This window comes from Cotesia glomerata, linkage group LG6 (genome assembly GCF_020080835.1).
Source record: "Cotesia glomerata isolate CgM1 linkage group LG6, MPM_Cglom_v2.3, whole genome shotgun sequence".
Classification (NCBI taxonomy): Eukaryota; Metazoa; Arthropoda; class Insecta; order Hymenoptera; family Braconidae; genus Cotesia; species Cotesia glomerata.
Window position 1 is genome coordinate 24,020,957 of NC_058163.1, and position 23,626 is coordinate 24,044,582.

Sequence of the window (23,626 nt, forward strand, 5' to 3'; positions counted from 1 at the left end):
CATATTTTTTATTATAAAATATATCGCAAAAATTTCTTTGTAAAAAATCAAATTTTTTATTCAATTTACTTTTTTAAATTTTAATAAAAATATTTTTTTTTACAATAAAAATTTATACAATTAACACAGACTTTTTAGTTATTATTATTATTATTATTATTATTAATAAATAATAATAATTTTTTTGTATCACATATTTTATCAAAAATTTAATTTTTTAATTTTAGATCAATTTTCATTTAATTACTTAAAAAAAATTCAATTTTTCAACTTTTAATTATATTCTGGCTAAAATATAATAGATACATAAAAAATGATAGACTTTTTTTAAAGAGAATTAAATTTTCTATAAAAAAAAGTCTTGTAATTTTTCCAAATTTTCAATATTTTAGCCATAATTTAAAAAGACATTGAAGTTGACAGAAAATTTTTTTAGAATTTTATAGCAATTAAATTATTATAAAAACAAATATAATTTAAAAGCTCCACACGTGAAAATTAATAAAAATTACAAGTGAAAATTTTTAGAAGCATTTTTATATTATAATTAATTTTTAAAAAAAATTTTTTTAATTGATAGCTATTACTAAATTATGTCAAAAATAATAATATTGTGAAATTAAAGTTAAAGTAAAAGACCCAGTCATTAAAACTTGCAATTTTATTTTAATTAAAAAAAAAAAAAAACAAATCAACTCTAATAAATTAATAAATATAATTTTTGAACCAAAAATTTTAAGATAATTAATTTTTTGAGAACATTTTATTTTTTTAATTACAATAAAATTGCAAGTGTCAATAACTAGGCCAGTGTCAATAACTGGGCCTTTTACCTTAATTAATGTTTGAATATGATACCAAAAATATGTGATAATTTTTTAGATAAAAATTATAAATAAAATTTTTTAAGAATTTAAGATTTTTTATGAGAAATAAAAATAATGTTGAAGTTTAAGTTTTAAATTATAACTCTTTTTATTTATTACAAATTTTATTTATAATAATTTATATGCTTAAAAAAAATCTAAAAAATTATCATCTATATTTTTGGTATCATATTCAATTATTAAACTTTAATTTCATAATATTATTATTTTTGACATAATTTAGTAACAAAAATTAAGCAAGACAGCAAACAAAGATAAGATTAATATAAAAAATAAAGTAATAATTAAAAACGGAAAGACAAAAATTGTACCGACATTAATCATCAAACTATGAATGAGAAGTAATAAAAACCGTGAAAGAGGGTGCTTTCTTCACCGTATTATTTACTAGTTCACTGCTACGGCGTAGCCTATACTTAATATCTAAAAGTATAATAACAAGTAGTGTTTTGAGAAAAGTAAGGAGGGAGAGTAACAGAAGTGGGTCGGCTTATTACTTGCTTCGTTTGTATAGTAAGTCAGTCTTCGAGAACGTTGCATTCGTTCAGGATACTCCGTACCGCGTTCTCTTTAAATAAAAAATTCACATTCACTTTGCTTTAATTTCCCCAAAGTTTTCCGGAAAAACCAGTTCGATAAATTAATTTTATTCCTTGAAAAGTGTTAAAATTACACAAAAATCTTTTCAAATTAACAAAAAATTTTTTTCTGCAAAAGTAAGATGTGTTTTATTTTAAATAAAATCTTAAGAACAAATTCCTAAAATGTGTGATTATTGTGCAGTGAAATCGTGAGAGAAATTGCAAGTGAGAATTGTTTTATTCACTGAATCGTACAATACTAAAAAATTTATATATAATTAATTTAAACGTGACTAATAATTTATTTTTAACAAAAAAAAACAATTTAAATGAATGACTAAATAAATCAAAAAAGAGAGATTGGTTTAATTATTAAGGAAAGTTGTGAAAATATTTAAAAAAAAAAAAAACTTTTATTTTTATTAAAGAGAATTTAAACGCACGATCGATTTCTGATCAAGCAAAGTAAAGTTGTTAATTCAATTGGCCATCAGTCAAATTTTCACTTTTTAAATTAAATAAAGTCGCTAAGTAAAGCGTGAAATCAACTCTCACTTCTCGGAGTTTTAATTTAAAAATTACCATAGCAAATATTAGACAGTAAAAGTGATAAAAAAAAATAAAAATGGGCGACATAAGAATCCTGGATCCGCGAATGGATCCGCGGTTCGGAGGAGAGTTTAAACCGCGACCGTGGCCGGCGATGTACAGAAATTATCCAGCACGTGGTCCGTCATTTTGCTACCGGCCTGTACCAATAGAGACACTTACGCAGTGGATCGCGCCCCATTTGCCCCACGATTATAATTACAACGTGATCCCTCCGGGGATGAGGCCGAAAAAGGGCCGAGAAATGGGGACTAGAGACTATTATTATCTCGGACCGATGTACCAGAACGCGCTTCCGCCTCCGAATGGGCCGAGCGGGCCTGGACTGCAAGTAGCCCCGATGACCCTGGCGCCTCCGAGGATGATGTTGATGGAAGGGAAGTCCAGGAATGGGACCAAGACTTCTTCTTCAAACGGGGCTGGGAGGAGCAGTGTTCCTTGTACTTGCTCGGTTGGCAGGACGAGGTCCCTTGAAGATGTCAGGAGCGAAGTTGTCGAGTGGGAGGAGTACAGTGATGAAAATGGAAATCGGGTTAAAGGAAATCCTAAGGCTCATGGCAAACACACTAGGCGCTCTATGGAGAATCTTCTGGATGTTGATAATTCTTGCAGCACTACTTTTAATCGGAAGTCTTGCGGGGGGAAGAGTAGGCAGGAGGGAAGAGATTGCAGGAGAAGAGGAAGTTATATGGTTTGTTTCTTTAGCAAGACTTTATATTTATACGCGTATAAAAGAAAAATTTTTTTAATTAAATTCAATTTAATCTATATTAAGAGAATAAGAAAAATTTTTTGTCCAGGATAGTTATATGATAAAATCGGTTTTTTTAGTGACATTGCAAAGGTTTTGAATTAAATTTGTGTCTTTTCAAGGTTTCATTTCATTATCATCGATAATCAATTTATTATAAGTATTTAGGCTGCATATGAAAATGCTCTATCTCTAGATACAAAATTAAGAAATGACCTTTTATCTTGTGAAATATTGACATTTTTAAAGATATAAGCTCATCCTGATGTTACACTCATCAAGACCTTTCATTTAAGTACCCACATCAATTTTTCATATATTTTATATATTTATATATATGTATATATGGAAAATATATCAAAATACATGTGGGTACTCAAATGAAAGCTCTTGATGAGTGTAACATCGGGATGAGCTTATATCTTTAAAAATGTCAATAATTAAGAACTGACATTGCTATCTTGTCAACTAATGACACTTTTAAAGATGTAAGCTCACTACGACATTATACTCATCGAAACCTTTCATTTTAGTACCCACATCAATTTTTCATATATTTAATATATTTATGTATATGTATATATGAAAAATATATCAAAATACATGTAGGTACTCAAATGAAAGCTCTTGATGAGTGTAACATCGGGATGAGCTTATATCTTTAAAAATGTCAATAATTAAGAACTGACATTGCTATCGTGTCAACTAATGATATTTTTAAAGATATAAGCTCATCCAGATGTTATACTCATCAAGCGCTTGCATTTGAGTACCTACATCAATTTTTCATATATTTATATATATTATATACATATGTATATATGAAAAATATATGAAAATGCATGTGGGTACTCAAATGAAAGCTCTTAATGAGTGTAACATCGGGATAAGCTTATATCTTTAAAAATATCAATAATTAGGAAATTATCTTGTATCTTGTGAAATATTGACATTTTCAAAGATATAAGCTCATCTTGATGTTACACTCATCAAGAGCTTTCATTTGAGTACTCACATCAATTTTTCATATATTTTATATGTATTATATATATGTATATATGAAAAATATATGAAAATTCATGTGGGTACTCAAATAAAAGCTCTTGATGAGTGTAACATCAGAATAAGCTTATATATCTTTAAAAATGTCAATAATTAAGAACTGACATTGCTTTCTTGTCAACTAATGATATAATATTCCTGTCAACTATAATATCGTCCAGATGAGGATATCTTCATTAATTTAGTTTATTAATCTGATCTATTAATTGAAAAAATCGATATCTGTTCCACTTAAAAATACAAAAAATGCCATATAAAAATATTAAGAAAATAAACATAAAATTCTTTATTTAAATTTGGTATTTTTAATATTTACTAACGTTCAATTAATTTATATATATCCGCGTGCGGAAAAGTGTCATGCAATTACTTTCGATTCATAAAAGTAACGAGATAATTTTTACAACCAAGAAAATGAGTGTAGAATATAAGTAAGAGGTGTGATAAAGAATAAATGTCAATTGAGTAACAGGATATAGTTACAGTTAACACTTAACTCGAGATATTGGAATATGTTATATGTATTAATGCCAAATGATCAATATTCGATCTACAAAACTAGTTGCATTTATTTTATTTTTTTTTTTTAGTTTTATAGGCTTTAGAAAATTTTATAAACTAAAAATTAGTTCAAATAGTTTATTTTTGAATATTTTTAAATTTTATGAGAGAGAAATTGATTTTATATTCATATAATTTAAATTAAAAACTGTTTTATAGCTTTATGAGTTTAAGAAATTGGTAGTTTTTTCTATCTTTAAGAAATACTTTCAATTATTTTCTACTTCTGTTTTGAAAAAAAAATTTTTTATTATTATTTAATTTTTATTTGAAATTAATATTTAAAAAACAAAAAACTTATCAGTTTTAAAAAAAATTTTCAATTTAAAAAATAAAAAATAAATTAACAAAAAAAATAAATTATTATTAAAAAATCGATATCTATTTTTTTAAAATTAATAATAAATAAATAAAATAAAATTATTACTAATAAAAAAAAAAAAATAATAATAAGAAGAAATAAAAATAAAAACTTTAAAAAACAATTACCTTTAATTTGTAATACCATAATTAAAAAAAATGTTTTTCGCCAAATACACTTATTAAAAACGATGTAAACAAAACAACGTTTAGCGACACTTGAAAACATTTAAACGGTTCCTCTAAAGTAAAATCACTAATGACAGTAATTTAGCTCCATAACTTTCTATTTTTTGCAAACAGGACACACTGTCCTTTAAACCTTTGACAATCGCTAACAACCTACCTTATTATTTAATATAGACAGCTTAAACAATGTCTTCTTCCTCAGCCACATTTCCAAGATCACTTTCTACTTTAAACAGTCGCAAAAAGTCACCACAAATTATCGTCATAAAAAAATACTAATAAAAAAAAACATTTCCAAGCATCCAAATTTCTCCGAGAAAAAATCTACAGAACAAGATAGTTTCTAGTAATTTAACAATTTCGATTGGAAAGTTCCTATCGATCACTTTTTACTAACTTTAATTTCAATTACAAACTAATAAATTCATTTTAATGGCTGCTTATTGAAATATATTATTACGCTCTTAAAACTTGGAAATAATTTAATAACACTTAATAAATAATTTTTTACTTGCATATTATTTTATTTTTATTTTTATTTTTATTTCTATTAATTAATTTTTTATTATTGTCGTAAAATAATAAAGAAAAAACTTTTGTCGATTATTTATAATTTTTTTTAATATATAATAATATAATAAAAATAAAATAAACAATAATAAATTCAAACTAATTGTCGGTAATTAAAATTTTATTTAAGTTCATTGTAATTTAAATAAATAATATAATTGCAGTAATTAAAATTAGCTGAAAAATTTTCTTTTAATTTTTTTTTCTATTAAATATTATTATTAATATTTTTTATTAATTAAAATTAAAATATCCAAAATCTATTTTTAATTTAAATAAATAAAGTAATTGCAGTAATTAAAATTAGCTGAAAAATTTTCTTTTAATTTTTTTTTCTATTAAATATTATTATTAATATTTTTTATTAATTAAAATTAAAATATCCAAAATCTATTTTTAATTTAAATAAATAAATTGCAGTAATTAAAATTAGCTGAAAAATTTTCTTAAAATTTTTTTTTATTGAATATTATTAATATTTTTTATGAATTAAAATTAAAATATCTAAAATCTATTTTTATTATATTAAACCAAAAAATAAATGACTTTATTTAATTACTAAAAAATATTTTATTTTTTCAGTCAATATACTTTTAATTATAATTACAAATTATACTTTATTTATACAAAAAAAAAAAAAGCTGATTGTATTATTAAGAAACTATAAAAAAGATTGAGCAACGAATTAAATTAAAAAATACAAATAAAGATGTTGTGCAAGGTGTATTATATTTAGGATCTTTAGCAATAGCGTTGTCGCGAAATCCTAGTGAACAATCAACAACAATCCGGGTATTGAGCATCAATGCGTGAACATCAATAATTTCATAAGAATAGAGAAAATACTTCCGTTTTACATTTGCTATTTACTATATAGTATCTGGGACAGACTGCAGCTGTTTAATTTACTTATAAGTTTTATAAATAAACACATAAATAAATATATTAAAACACAAGTCATTCGCTTTATCAAACAAATGGTTTACTAATTTTACTTGTAAACTTTTTTATCGGAATTTCTATATGCTGAGAATAGTAAATACTTTCTCGTGCACTTTCGAAAAATTCTGGTAGATATAGATCATCTTCTTTATAAAAAAATTTTTTATTTTAATAAAATTCATCCAATAAATTTTTTTTTTAGTGTATAAAATCTTTAATTTTTTAATTTAAAAAAAACAATTTTTTTTCCAATTATTTATTTATTTATTATTTTTTTGATGATTATTTTTTAATCATCATATATTCAAATTTATAATAATATCGTTTAATATATAAATTTAGGGTAGAAGTGCCGTTTGTGGCCACTGTACCATTTATTGTTTAAATAAACGATAGAAATAAATTTATATTAATAAACCATTACAAACTCAATTTTTTTTATTATAAATTTTTTAAAACTCAACAAAAATATGGTTATAATGTTATAATTTTTTATAAATTAATTCAAATGTTAATTGGCCAAAAATGGTGCTAAAGTGGCCAAAAACGGTACTTCTACCCTATAATTATAGAATTTAAGGTGCAAATTTTTATTTTCTAATCAGAATCGTTTCCAATAAAAGCATAGAAAAAAAAGAAATAAAGGTAAAATAAAAATTATATTTTTTAGATAATTTTTTTTTATCAAAACGTATCCAATAAATTTTTTTTTTATGTACAAAATCTTTATTTCTTAAATTTTTAATTAAAAAAAATTTTTTTTTTCAATTATTTATTTATTTATTTATCAACATTTATGCCAAGGCTACATAAGCCGAATGGCAAATTAAAAATATATTCAAATTTATAATAAAAAATTTATTATAATTATAATAAAAGTTTCCAATAAATAATAAAAATTGCAATTTATAATAAAAGTTTCCAGAAGAGTATAAAAAAAAGAAATAAAATTAAAATTAAAATAAAATTTGTAAATAATTTTTTTTATTCAGAAAATTTGACTCAAAAAATTATTTTTTTTTTTTTTATAATAACTTTTGTTGAAAAAATTTTTTTTTATCAATTAAAATTTTCTTTGTAAAAAAATTAGCATTGTTGTGACAAGAAATAAAATTTATTTTTTATTAAAAAATTGTTCATTTTTTTAAAATTTAAAAAAAAAAATTTTTTTAATTTTTTCTCAAATTTCTCCAATAATTTTTGTACCTTAAATAAATTAATTATAAAAAATGTATAAAAATTAGTCTATTCAAAAATAATAACTGAAACTCAATAAAAAAAGTTTTCTTTCAATGGAATAATTAAAAACGTATAACTAAACTAACGAATAATTAAGAAGAATCGTAAATCTATTCGGTCACTCAACTTTCTACGTGTAACAGCATGTTAAATCATTAGATTCTGTTAAGAAAAATAAAATTATTACTTTACTTACAGTTATGCCGACGTTAATAAGGCAATACATTGGTGGGTGTCTACCGGACCGTATAGTTTACATCGTACATTTATTATTATTTAACCACTAAACATTACCGTTTAATCCGAAATTTTGCAATGTTAAATTGCCAATAATTAATGCAAGTATGCAATACTAAATATTGCATCCAATTATTGATTATGATCATGATAAATGATAACCCACGACCAGTTAGGTGACTGAATGGTAGTTACGGACAATGTCTCGGATAGCTTAACTGGTAGAGCCTTTGGCGCGTAACCAAACGATCCGGGTTCGAGTCCCGGTCTGGGCTGTCTGAATTATTTTTTCGGTTACCGAAAAATTCCTACTGAGTAAGGTCCCTCCTCCCCCCTTTATCCTTTATTTCCCCAGTTCCCAAATTTGTCTTTAATGACAAATTTAGCTATAAATTATGGCTATCATCAATTATCAATGCTTGTTTCCACATTTTTTAATGTTCATTATTAATTTAATGTTGCAGCCAGAACCAAGGTCCGAACTAGACTCGACAAATGGAAGTAGTCATAATGGAAGACCGAGATTTGTTCCTGTTACCGCACTTGAAGATGTTCAAGCTGTCAGATGCGCTGAATTTCATCCTCATGGGAAACTTTATGCAGTTGGATCTAATTCGAAAACTCTTAGAATATGCGCGTATCCAAAACTTCATGATGTTCGGTAAATATATTATACTTTTTTCTTAAATCTTAAGTAATTAATTAATTAATCAAGTCCGTATTGATGAATAATTATATTGAAATTAGCAATTAAAATAAAATTAGCCTTCAAAATTAGATTTCAATTTTATTGAAAAAATTATTACAAAAAAAAAATTTCATTTGTAAAAAACTTGAAAAAGTTTGTGAAATTTTTGAAAAATATTCTTTAATTCTAATTTAATAAATGAAAAAAAAAAAAAAAAAATCAAAAACTTCGGCTAACTTTAGTAGTATAAATTTATTTATTTTTTTAAGTGCTTTTATAAGATACACATCTTTGATACACTGTCGTGATAGAGGTCGTTAGATAATTAAGTAACAACAATAAATACATTTCATAAGAAAACGATGAAAAATTTACAAAAATTTATCAACGAAGTTAAAACATAAAGTATAAAAATACAAAAAAACAACAATTGCGGAGACTTGAGACACCAGTATTGTAGTAATATAAATTAGCAGACATTTGAAAATTTTTGGAATTTTTATAACCAATTAATTATTATTTTTATTATAAATTAAAGTTTTTAGCGCCTAGCGGTCAAATGACTAGTAGATCTAAATTCAAGCCAACGGATGGACGGGACATTCCATCTTCAATATTGGTCGAGAGACATATTCTCTCTTTACATAATTTCGATGGGGATCCAACGAACTTGAATACTAGTGAAGCTGAAATCTTTTGTGGTATCTGTTCGAGTTATAAAGATGTTTATTAAATGAAAGAAATTAAAGAAATTAAATGAGAGCAAAAACAAACTTTGAAAAAATAAATGGGGTTGGTTGCCAAGCCAGGAATCGAACCTGGATCTCCCTGATAACATGTCAGGAGCTCTACCAACTCGAACAAACACCACAAAAGCTTTTAGCTTCACTAGTATTCAAGTTCGGTGGATCCCCCCTTTATCCTTTATTTCCCCAGTTCCCAAATTTGTCTTTAATGACAAATTTAGCTATAAATTATGGCCATATTAGCCATATTAAAGCAAATTTTAAGGGAGTTGGGAAAGAACGGATAGGGGAAAGGGGGGACCTACTCAGTGGGAATTTTTCCGTAATTGAAAAAATAATCAGACAGCCCAGACTGGGAATCGAACCCAGATCTTTCGGTTACGCGCCAAGGGCTCTACCAGTTAAGCTATCCGAGACAAGTACTGATTACTTTATTCAGTCACGTATATAAAGAGATCTCCTAGCGAGAATATGTCTCTCGACCAATATTGAAGATGGAATGTCCATCCGTTGGCTTGAATTTAGATCTACTAGTCATTTGACCGCTAGGCGCTAAAAACTTTAATTTATATATATAATTCGGTCGCAAAAATAATAATTGAATTATTTTTATTATTTATTTATTTATTAGGTTTAAATGCTAAGGCGCGAAGCCGAATGGTAAAAATGATATATATTTCCACAGATTCGGTAGAATCTGGCGCCAAGTTCCGTTCAAATCTGCTGTAAACGGAGCGCCAGACTACCAACTGTGTTTACTGTAAGCAGAATGGTTATTTTGAGGTTGCAAAATTTTATTTAATTCTACGGTACTTTTTTTTCCTAAATTGTATATAGAAAATTGTTATAGAAAAAATTTTTTGGAACGTACTTGGTGTGCGTCATTGTGTATTTCAATTTTTTTAAAGTCCTAGTAAATAATTTTTACGAATTTCATTAAAAGTAAAATATTTTGCAACCGAGCACACTAAATACGTTCCAAAATTTTTCTCCTAATTTTTAAATTTATAACAAAATTTTTTTTAACTTCCAAAAATCATAAACAATCATATCGGTTACTTGGATTTTTTTATTTTTTTATTTTATATATTTTTGTAAAGAAAAAAACAAATTTTTTTTCTCCAGGCGGAAAGTGGCAACTTTCGGCCCGCTGCGCTAAACGAAATTGCCGCTTTCCGCCTCTGTCGGACAGAAAAATAGTATACAAACCTATGGCAGGAAAATAATAAATATCTCAGATCACATATATGTCGACCTCGGCTTCGCCTCAGGCAACATATATGTGTTCTGAGACATTTCTCATTTTCTTGCCACAGGTGTGTAATATACTATTTCTTAATAGTCTTATGAACGTGGACTTGGCGCGATTTTTTTACAGTGAAACTGTTTTTGTTCGGATAAAGTTATACTTCACATAAGTACTGCTAATACATACATAATAAAAATATAAAATTTACATAATATTCAAGTGGACATAATGTTTTTAATCATATTAACCAGCTCACTATTTTATTATTATTCGAGATTTATAAGAAAATCGAATACTTTTGTCTTAAAAGATTCTAAACCAAAAGAATTAAAAATTTCAGGAGGTAAATCTTGCCAAAACCGTATAGCTGATATAACAAACGATTGCTCGTAGGTTGTGGCGACAAAGTTTGGTATTTTAAAAGTGATGTTATTTTTGTTTGCTATTATATGCGATCGTCTGATGATAGCCCGCATGGAAAAATATATGCAAACATATATTTTCACATATATTTTTTTTGCGCTAAATATATGTCCGCATATATGTTCACATATATGCGTAGATATATGTTCACATATATGTGCGCATATAAATGTCCAGAAATACACAGAAAAAAATTTAACTTGAATTAAGAAAATAATTTTGAAAAATTTAACTTTCTTGATTTGAGTAAAAAAATTTTCAAACTTAGAAATTTTTTTTCAATGTATGCTTACATATATGTCTACATATATGTAAGCATGTAATCTGCATATATGTCAGCATCTATGTGAAAAATATATGTTAACATATTTTTTTTTTGCGTAAATATATGCGGCATATATATATTATATATGCAACAAATATATTTCTCCATGCAGGAGGGTTTTCTTCAATAAATAGACCACGCAAAAATTTTGGTTCACCTATTGACAGCAATTTAGAGAACAAGCAGGCTAAAAAGTATAGCCTTCGTGACTTTACATTTAACCAATTTAATGACCGTCGATATGGTGTGATGTGTTCATCTTGCCTCAGATTATAGATGAATCGAATTGAATATTATTAACAAGAATATTTTAAAAAGTTTGCACTGAATTTTTTTATGTCTGTTAAATAAATAAAATTAAAGTTACCCGATTTTTCAGATTTTTTTTTTTCATTTATTTAATTAGAACTTAAAAAATATTTTTTAAAAATTGCACTTAAATTTTTTTTTTTACAAATAAAATTTTGTTTTGTCTTATGATGTCAGCTAACTTAATTTTCATGTTAAATACTGTATTTTTGGATAAAATAATGAAATTTATGAAAGATCGGTCTAAAAAGTTGCCCTTTTCATGTTAGCAACATGAGATTAAATATCACTTGAATTGTGGGAAAAAAAAAAAAGATAATTATAAAAGTGAAATTAATAAATAATTATAAATAAAAGACTAAGGGAACGTTATTTAAAATTGAAACTCGTGGAATAAGAGACTATTGTTAAGAGTTAATGTCACTTTCCTTCATCACCTGGTTCCCAAGATATTTCTCCCACTTAGTTGGTACTCGTTGTACATTGGGACATAATTAAATCAGAGCTCAGGCTCCGTTACTTATACACAGAATAACTACATATAAATGAAGAATAAGAAGCTGAGTGAAGAAAGAAATAAGAAACGAAAGAGTAGAGTACTATTTATTATATTAAGTCTACTTTCTCAATCTCTTTTACTGCAGCGTCGATTTTTTAATTAGCTAGTTTGTATTTTCTCACTCACTTTAATCTCTGGAAAATAATGTAGTTTCACTTGAATTATTATTTTTATAATTTTACTTATTTTAATCTCCAATCGATGGATAATAATTATTTAATTATTTTATAATTTGTGGGATTGTCGAAGAAAGCATTCTTGAGTAAACGGAATTTTACTTAATATAGACTTCTAATCCAATAATAAAAGTAATAAATTTTTTTTTTATACCGAAACACTTTCTCGCGTTAAAACGAATCGAATTCACAGCGTGATTTAATGGGAATTTCTTCATTTCAATGAAACATAAAATTTAAAGTCAAAATAGAAAACTCGTCATATAATTTTCAAATAAATCATTTCTTTGTATACAATTGATATTTATTTATATTTTGATGCTTTAAGTTAAATCCTAGAATTTCATGCTCCGGTTAGTATGAAGGTCCTTCTTGCAATACGTTGTACTATTTTAATTTTACTTGTTACTTATTATTTATCGTTCATTTTTATACATATTCGAAAGTAATTACCATTAATAAATTAAATAAATAAAAGTTATTAATTAATAATAAATTGATGACGAAGTTAGTGTTGATTTATAGGAAAGAGTAAGAGAAGAAATTTGACAAATCTTTTGATTAGAGTTCATTCAATTAGGTTAATTAAATCATTTAATTATTTATATTTATTTTGCTGTCATTCAAAATTTAATGGTTTTAATAATATTTATTTTTAAAATTAATTAAATATTTTATCAAGTACTAAATAGAAAATTTTGATATTGTTGATATTGATTTTTTTTTTTTTTTTTTTAATTATAGTGAAGACCATCAGACATACCAGCCTACAGTACTCTTCAAGAGGACGAAACATCATAAAGGCTCAATATACTGTCTCGCATGGACACCTGATGGCCAATTAATGGCTACTGGTAGTAACGATAAGACCGTTAAATTGATGCGATTCAATGCCGATACATCAAATCTCGAGGGTGAGTACTTTATTATTTTTATTCGTTTATCGATTTATTTTTTTTTTTTTTTAATGAAGAGAAATGTAAAAAATAATTGGTTTGAATGTTAGGAAATTTTTTTTTTTTTAATTTTCAGCAATAATTTTTTTTAAAATTAATATCGATATTGCTGCATATTTTATGATCGTAAAGAAAAGTCAAAAGATATTGTTACTTTTGTTAATTGGAGTAATTTTCACATTTTTATTTCAATTTTATTTCTAAAAATGATTAAAAAAAGTTTTGACTTGGAGTTGTGCCTTTTCATGGTTTCATATCATTCTCACCAATAGTCAATTTTTGATGATAAGTATTTAGGCTGCATTTGAAAATGCTCTACCTCTAGATATATGATTAAGAAATGACCTTGTATCTTGTGAACTATTGACATTTTTAAAGATATAAGCTCATCCTGATGTTACACTCATTAAGACCTTTCATTTAAGTACCCACATCAATTTTTCATATATTTTATATATTTATATATATTATATATATGTATATATGAAAAATATATCAAAAATGCATGTGGGTACTCAAATGAAAGCTCTTGATGAGTATAACATCGGGATGAGCTTATATCTTTAAAATATATGTTATATATATGTATATATGAAAAATATATCAAAAATGCATGTGGGTACTCAAATGAAAGCTCTTGATGAGTATAACATCGGGATGAGCTTATATCTTTAAAATATATGTTATATATATGTATATATGAAAAATATATCAAAAATGCATGTGGGTACTCAAATGAAAGCTCTTGATGAGTATAACATCGGGATGAGCTTATATCTTTAAAATATATGTTATATATATGTATATATGAAAAATATATCAAAAATGCATGTGGGTACTCAAATGAAAGCTCTTGATGAGTATAACATCGGGATGAGCTTATATCTTTAAAATATATGTTATATATATGTATATATGAAAAATATATCAAAAATGCATGTGGGTACTCAAATGAAAGCTCTTGATGAGTATAACATTGGGGTGAGCTTATATCTTTAAAATATATGTTATATATATGTATATATGAAAAATATATCAAAAATGCATGTGGGTACTCAAATGAAAGCTCTTGATGAGTATAACATCGGGATAAGCTTATATCTTTAAAATGTATGTTATATATATGTATATATGAAAAATATATCAAAAATGCATGTGGGTACTCAAATGAAAGCTTTTGATGAGTATAACATCGGGATGAGCTTATATCTTTAAAATATATGTTATATATATGTATATATGAAAAATATATCAAAAATGCATGTGGGTACTCAAATGAAAGCTCTTGATGAGTGTAACATCGGGATGAGCTTATATCTTTAAAAACGTCAATAGTTAAGAAAGTACAGGGATATTTAACAGAAGTCATTATTCAATAAAGCAAAATTTAATTTATTTATAGTTTACATAGTGACTGCTAGGTTGTTAGTAATAATATTAAAGCTTTAATTTTCCATAATTCTTGAATTTGGTATTCAACAACGATTTTTTCATTTTTTATGATTTTATCAAATTAATACTGAAAATTGTGATGAAAATTTACTATAAAGTACAAAAAAAAAAAACAATTTTTTGAAAAAATTAAATTTTCAATGAATTTATATTATAATTTTCATTTTTAATTTAACAAAGTCATCAAAAACTGCAAAAAATTTCGCTAAAACATTTTGATTAAAATTTATAATTTTATTAAGAAGGCTCTATAACTAAAAAATGATTATTATTTTTTTTTAATTGACTAAGTAATTAATGAAATAAAATATTACAGGCCAAGAAGTTGAATTAACAATGCACGATGGAACAGTACGTGACCTCTGTTTCCTTGAAGACACATCTAACAAATCAAGCCTATTGATAAGCGGCGGTGCAGGTGATTGCAAGATTTACGTAACCGATTGTACTACAGGAACACCTTTCCAAGCTCTCAGTGGTCATAGTGGCCACGTACTCACCCTTTACAACTGGGGAGGTGCGATGTTTGTCAGCGGTTCGCAAGATAAGACTGTTAGATTCTGGGACTTACGTACCAGAGGGTGTGTTAATATGGTTACACCTGCAACAGTACCCGGCAGCAGGGTAATTAATTTTCTTTATAATTATCAATTAATAAATTATCATCATTGCCAACTTAAAAAACAGAAAAAATTGTTGATAAAATTAATGACTAAAAATTTCTTTTATTTTATTTCTTGCTAGATAAAATTTTGAGAACCATTTAATTATTATATTAAACAATTAGAATAATTTAAAAATATATAAGTGAGTAAATCGAAATTTTATCTAGCAATTCTGATGAATAAAAATAAGGAATGAAATTACGTGTCTGAGTAGGATTGGATTTATTTGCAGGTGGGCAGCCCAGTGGCAGCGGTTTGTGTGGATCCATCAGGAAGATTGCTTGTTTCTGGTCACGAAGACAGTAGCTGTGTTCTGTTTGATATAAGAGGTGGTAGAACTGTTCAATGTTTCAAACCTCACGCCGCTGATATAAGAAGTATTCGCTTTTCACCTTCTGCTTATTATTTATTAACTGGTGGATATGATAATAAACTTGTTCTTACCGATCTTCAACGTAAGTTTATTTATTTTTTTTATTATTAGTGTAATTTTTTTTTTAATTTTCTTAGTCTATTTTACACGCTTAAAAAAAAAAAAAACGCTTCTTTTAAGGTTTTTTTTTTAAGTTTCTATTAAAATTATTAACAAAAAAAATTTTTTTTTGTACTTTAAAAATGTATTTATTAATGATTTTGAAATTGATAGGCACGTAATTATTTTTAGAAATTTTTTAACTGATAAATTATAGTAAATAAAAATTTATTTAAAAAGGTCTCGATAAGTGTAACTCCAGGATGAGCTTATATCGTAAAAAATATCATGAAAAAAAATACAACGTCATTTCTTTATTATTGACACACAAGATATCTTTAAAAATGTTAATAATTAAGAAATGACGTTGTATTTTGTCTACTGATGATATTCTTAACGATATAAGCTCATCCTGGAGTTACACTCATCGAGACCTTTCATTTGAGTACCCACATAATTTTTTTCATATATTTTATATATTTCACAAATATGAGAAATATCATATATATAAAATATGTGAAAAAAATCATGTGCGTACTCAAATGAAAGGTCTTGACAAGCGTAACATCAGGATGAGTTTATATCTTAAAAAATGTCAATAATTAAGAAATGACCTTGTATCTTGTGAAATATTGACATTTTTAAAGATATAAGCTCATTCTGACATTATACTCATCGAGACCTTTCATTTGAGTACCCACATCAATTTCTCATATATTTTATATATTTATATATATATTATATATATGTATATATGAAAAATATATCAAAAATGCATGTGCGTACTCAAATGAAAGGTCTTGACAAGCGTAACATCAGGATGAGTTTATATCTTAAAAAATGTCAATAATTAAGAAATGACCTTGTATCTTGTGAAATATTGACATTTTTAAAGATATAAGCTCATTCTGACATTATACTCATCGAGACCTTTCATTTGAGTACCCACATCAATTTCTCATATATTTTATATATTTATATATATATTATATATATGTATATATGAAAAATATATCAAAAATGCATGTGGGTACTCAAATGAAAGCTCTTGACGAGCGTAACATCGGAATGAGCTTATATCTTAAAAAATGTCAATAATTAAAAAATGGCGTTGTATTTTGTCTACTGATGATATTTTTTATGATATTAGCTCATCCTGATGTTACGCTCATCAAGATCTATCATTTGAGTACCCACATTCATTTTTGATATATTTTTCGTATATATATATATATATATATATGAAAAATTGATGTGGGTACTCAAATGAAAGGTCTCGATAAGTGTAACTCCAGGATGAGCTTATATCGTAAAAAATATCATCAGTAGACAAAATACAACGTCATTTCTTAACTATTGACATTTTTTAGGATTTTCTAGACCTAAATTTCAAATTTATTCCAATCATTTAATTTTAAAGTTTATTCCAATCATTTTTTTTGTTAATAATATTAATAAAAATATTACTATAAATAAATTTTTCTTTACCTTAAATTATAGTGTAATTAAATATAAAATATTAATTGTTCCAGGTGATCTAACATTGCCATTACCAAGTGTCGTAGTTGCCCAACATCAAGACAAAGTAATCTCGGGGCGTTGGCACCCGACAGAATTTTCATTTCTCAGTACATCTGCCGACAAAACAGCCACCCTCTGGGCTCTTCCTCCTGTCTAATAATTTAATACTCATTTACACATTATTTATATTTATATTTATAATTTCTTAACTAAAAATAATTTACTACCTATAAAATAATTTGTAAAATCATTAGCAAACGCATTGAATTCGCACAATGGACCATGACCAATGATAAATTAAAGCTCTTACGTTATTAAAATAAATATTAAACGTAAACGCGTACTTGGAAAGTAATTATCTTTATAAGTAATTTAAGTTTATTATTATTATTAATACTATTAAATTAATTGTTGATTGATACTACGTAATCCAGACGTAAATTAATAAAGTAATAAATAAAGACTGGAACGTGTTGCAGTTTTGAATAAAAAAATTATACAAGTCTGAGATTACGGGTCACTCTTTTTAATATTTTTTTCATAAAATTTAAAAATAATGTAAATAAAATCCGTGGAATTAAAATAATTTTACAATTACTTTGTGTACAGTTTTATTAATTAATTAATTAACTAATTAAAAATAACTTTACTTGTATTTTTTTCTTAATATATATATTTAATAATTTGTTGAACAAATAAATTATTCAAATTCTAAATTTGTTATGAATAAAAAAAAAAATTTTTTTTTTATAGTTTAATTTGTAAATCATTATTATTATAATTATTAATTGAAGTATTACTAAAATATGTTTAAAAATAAAAAAAAGAAATTATAAGCTTCAAAATTTTACAAAGAGAAAAAATAATTCGATAAAATTAAACAAATTAATCAGTAATTAAAATAATAAAATTAAAGTCATTAATGTACTAAATTGTAATGAATAATAAACAATTATTGAAATTATTTTTTTAACTGTCTGCGCAAATTATAAGTATTAAAATGTATCGAAAAAATTTACGGCTTTTGAAATTAATTAAAATGGACAATTGCTAACAGTTAACTGTGCCTTGAGTCATGGCTACTTTTGATAATTTTTCAATTACTATATTGTTCACTAAATATTGTTTGTTCAGTTTCTATAATACTTTTGTACATTGCAGTATAATTTTGTCCGCTACGTTTAATATATATTAATAAATATATTTAATTAATTAACGGGATTACTACGTATAATAACTTATAACTTTGTACTTTTTCTGTAGATACATGACATAACGTAAATTAATAAAGAAAATCTTACATTATAGAGTTTTATTTGAAAAAAATTTTTCCCCATCCTTCATTTTCTTACAAAAAATATTCGTTTTTCTAATTTGGAAAATAATCTATATTATTAAGAGATTAAGAAAAATTTTGTGTAGGATAGTCATATGATAAGATCGGTTTTTTTAGTAAAAATGCAAAAAAGCTTCGATTGGTATATAATGATCATTGGAGAAAAATTTATCGAGAGTTTGAAACCCTAAACTAGTTAGCCCTTACTTAAACTTATTAAAAATAGGCACGCGGGTATGTAAAATCGAAAATTCTAAATTTATAAAAAAATGATAGACTAATCAACTTTTGAATCTCAACACCTTGTAGAAGATGTGAAAACGATTCGATTGGTACATAACAATCATAAGAAACTAGCCGTTACCCGCCCGCTTCGCGTGGCGTACAATATACGTGTATTTGTATATCTATATTCACAAATATAGGTAGACAAATACATAGAGTGATCATATAATGGTACATGATCATCTATTAGGGCTTTTACCTTATATAAAAATTTTTAATTTTTTTTATTTAATGCCTTCTTATTATCCTTTAGGAATTGAATTTTATAATTTTTAATTAACGCCCACGCAAGGATTTGTGAGGGTGGCATTTCATAAAATTCATTCTTTACAGCTCAAAAACTCCAAAAATCAATCTGGCCAAGTTTCAATCCTTTAGCTGCTATAGATTAAAAGGTACAATTTCTTTTAACTTTACGCCCACGCACGGACATATGGGGGTAGAATTTAATGAAATTTATTCTTAACAGCTCAAAAACGCCAAAAAAGCATTCTGGCCATGTTTCAAAGTATTAATAGCTATAGATTGAAATTTACGAATTTTTAATTTGACGCCCACGCACGGGCACGCCAGGGGGCGGAATGTCACAGAATTCGTTTTTAAAAATTTCTAAATGTAATTTGAAACATTCTGACCAAGTTTTGAACTATTAAAAGCCATAATTGAAAAATATGAATTTTTTTCGTGAACACCCCGCAACCCCCCTTGTGGGTGGAATTTCGTAAAATCCGTTCTTAGCTGACCTCTACTTGGCAAAAGGAATATTCCTGCCAAATTTAAAGTCTCTAGGTCTTATAGTTCCAGAGATATCGTGATGAGTGACTATCTATATCTATAGAAAGTCTCCTATATATATATATAGATAGATAAATTTATCGAAAGTTTTAAAACCTAAACTAGTTTAGCCTTAACAACTATTACTTACAATACCCACGCGGAAATGTAAAAATAAAAATTTTTAATTTTTTTTCAAGTTAGTAAGCTTATCAACTGTTTGGCCTAGGATCCTTGTAGAGGATGTGAGAACGCTTCGATTGGCATATAATGATCTTTGGAAAAAAATTTATCGAGAGTTTGAAACCCTAAGCTAGTTAAACCTTACTTGAACTTATTAAAAATAGGCACGCGGGCATGTAAAATCGAAAATTTTAAATTTATAAAAAAATGATAGACTAATCAACTTTTGAATCTCAACACCTTGTAGAAGATGTGAAAACGATTCGATTGGTACATAACAATCATAAGAAATAAATTTATCGAAAGTTTTAAAACCTAAACTAGTTTAGCCTTAACAGCCGAGACCAATGATTGCAGTTTCAATCGGCTTAACGAAACGAATGGAAATTTTGAAAAAACGTTTTTAGAGATAATAGATAATTTAATAAACTATTTCACCACAAAGCGTTTTTTTTCAAAAATTTCATTCGTTTCGTGAAACCAATCGAAACTGCAATTGCTCTGCTGTTGGGAATGCGACAGAGATAGTTCCGTTGAACTCCGTGAGAGCAAAGCGAGAAAAAGATGGTCTCGCCTGTTAACAACTATTACTTACAATACCCACGCGGAAATGTAAAAATAAAAATTTTTTATTTTTTTTTCAAGTTAGTAAGCTTATCAACTGTTTGGCCTAGGATCCTTGTAGAGGATGTGAGAACGCTTCGATTGGCATATAATGATCTTTGGAGAAAAATTTATCGAGAGTTTGAAACCCTAAACTAGTTATAGTTTGAATTTATTGAATGGTCTGTAGCTCGCGCGCTACACAACGTTGCCAAATCTTTTGACTCCATTTTGTTGTAGGTAACTTGAGAATTTTTGTGATTTTTAAATATTAATTTCTCAATAAATATCTCGGTAACTGATATATTTTATTAAAAAAACAGAAACCTGAATATTTCGAAAATCTGATTTTTAATTTTTTTTTACTCAATCTAATTCATGACGGATATTATAATTCGAAAAATATTACAAAAGTCTGATTTTCTCTTGAGACTCTAAATAAATAATAAAATTTAAAAATGTTATTTTTTCAAAAATTTGTCCGGTAAAGTATAATTTAAACCTCACTATAAGATAAATAAGGACCTTAACTATTAGAAAAAATTAAATTTACTCATAATCTAATATTTTTTTATTTTACATTGGCGGCGAAAGGACCTCCTTATTAATGCATACAGTTCTTAGACTGCCACGTTTTCGAACTCAAAGTAAGGGATGCGACCGTTCATCACGTACCACAACAATACCGGTATCTCGATAATTCAAATGAAATGTCGCGGTCCGTTTTCACGTAAAAATAACGGATATTATTGGATTAGATTATTTAATTTTACTGTATGTAAAGTATGGACAAAGTATTACCAGCGGAGCAAGGACCTCTGCGGTTTATTGCAAGGTGGGTTATCAATGTAGCTGATATTGAGATTACGGATGAGAGCGATAATATATCTTTGAGTTGAGAAACGCAGATACATTAGCCGTGAAACCATTGTTACACATCCCTATCTGGAAGCTCAAAACTCGTTTCCCAGTAGCTACCAAATTCAGTGTCACAATTGATGTCGACGAAGTCTTTTAAAAGAAGGTATATTTCATTTGTTTTGACTATAATCTTATCAGTAATTTTAATCCGTGACAGCATTATCAAAATTGACAAAAAAAAATAATAATAATAATATTACCAGAGCCTTGAACATTTAAGGAAAGTCGAGCGAATCTAATGTAAAAAATAATTTCCAACTTTGAGCTTTGAAATTAAGTATACGTATAAATAAATACGTCATTTATCTAATCCCAAAATTTAAAAACGATTCACCGTTTAGTTACTTAGATATTAAATTTTAAAAATCACATATTTTATCTCCTTATACACGGGCTCTTATAGCGGACAAACTTTTGTCGAGACTTTAATTATTTTTTTCAATATTAATCTCCCAACTTTAACGGATAAAAAACTATACACAAGAAACTTGGATTATTGCAAAATATAAAAACAATTTAATAATAATACATAACCGATATAATTTTTGAAATATTCAAAGTCAAATTTTATGTTTGTAACTGGTTTATCGTCAGCCATTTATTCGAATAAAGATTTGACAACATCGCGTCAACAGCTGAGAAAAACAAAAGGATAAAAATATAGTTACAGAGAGAGAAATGTTTAACTCACACACTCATCCACATCTCTGTTATGGGTATAATCAAGCGCGCTGTTGCCAAATACTTTACTTTATTAAATAAGTAAAAATCATCAATTATTAAATTGTTTAAATTATTTTAAATTAAAATAAAGAATTTTGACGAATATTGGGAAGACTAAAATTTAAAAAAAACTTTAACATTATTTTGACTCATTAGTTACGCTCAAACTTCCTTAAGGTAGTTGTAGCGTGATAGGCATTTCAACAGAAAATTATGAAATTTTTTTTATCGAAAGATAAATATATTAATAATTCACTACCAAAATTTCAGATCAATTGACCGCACCGTTTTTACACGCTTTATATTAGCTTCACTTGTATGTCAGTTTGTCAGTATGTCAGTAACTCTCCGTGGGTAATCTGCGCGCCTGCGGCCTTCCTTGGTTCTGGTAGCCGTTTCTCAGGCTCGCTCTCCGAAATCGAACTCTGATTCCCCGTATTTATAATATTTATATAGTATATTACACACCTAGGGAAGTAAAGTAAGAAATGTCTCAGATCACATGTAATTGTCGGCCGAGGCGAAGCCGAGGTCGACAAACATGTGATCTGAGGCTTTCTTATTTACTTCCCGTGGAGTGTATACTATTTTTTTGCTCGACGAAGGCGGAAAGCGGCAACTTTGTTTAGCGCAGCGGGACGAAAGTTGCCACTTTCCGCCCGGAGGCAAAAATAATTACACGCCTCATAGCGCGAAGCGCGTGAGGTTGTGCTTTATACTCGACTCGTCAAGATCAAGCAATTTTGTGATCTTTTAATGCCTCTATCACAACCACATTACACTTGTTCAATAATATAAGTAGACGTACACCGAAAAACACTTAAATTAAACCATCTTTTACTTTCTAAAATCATTTCATGTTGCTATTTTGAAAAAAAAAACGTTTTGAAAAAAATTTTACGTGGACGTCCGGATGTCACCCCATTTTGGATGTACCAACGATTACTCCCGAACAAATTGATATTTCAAGACCGGACCTTTTTTATTAGTTTAAGAATTCGATGAACTGGGTCCGTATTTCATATCAGTGGCCTAGCTTATGTATTTTTTTTTAATTGAATTTTTATTAAAATTCACGGATACAACCGTACAAAGCCAAACGAACTTTTCTTATTTGTCACGTGAAAACTTTGGCGCCACTTGATCAAGCTAGATTTTTAGACTGCGTGCGCATATGACAAGAAAAAGGGCGCCGATATTTAAAAAAATAAAAAATACTCTGTAAGAAATTACTTAATTATAATTTTTTTTAATTAATTATACAATTAATTT

At 26.6% G+C, this 23,626-nt stretch overlaps 1 protein-coding gene across 4 annotated transcripts in view; it reads left to right on the forward strand.

Moving 5' to 3' along the window:
• LOC123267554 (WD repeat-containing protein 47) overlaps nucleotides 1–18,061 on the forward strand; it is a 103,990-nt gene extending 85,929 nt beyond the window's left edge. For 3 of the 4 annotated variants that reach the window (XM_044732244.1, XM_044732240.1, XM_044732242.1), the window contains exons 7-11: nucleotides 8,453–8,649; nucleotides 13,208–13,377; nucleotides 15,188–15,495; nucleotides 15,751–15,991; nucleotides 17,541–18,061. In XM_044732244.1, coding sequence (XP_044588179.1) covers nucleotides 8,453–8,649; nucleotides 13,208–13,377; nucleotides 15,188–15,495; nucleotides 15,751–15,991; nucleotides 17,541–17,686 — 1,062 coding nt within the window. In that variant the 3' untranslated portion in view covers nucleotides 17,687–18,061. The remainder of the gene's footprint in view (nucleotides 1–8,452; nucleotides 8,650–13,207; nucleotides 13,378–15,187; nucleotides 15,496–15,750; nucleotides 15,992–17,540) is intronic. The other variant, XM_044732241.1, reaches the window with a different exon arrangement.
• The last annotated feature ends 5,565 nt before the right edge of the window (nucleotides 18,062–23,626 follow it).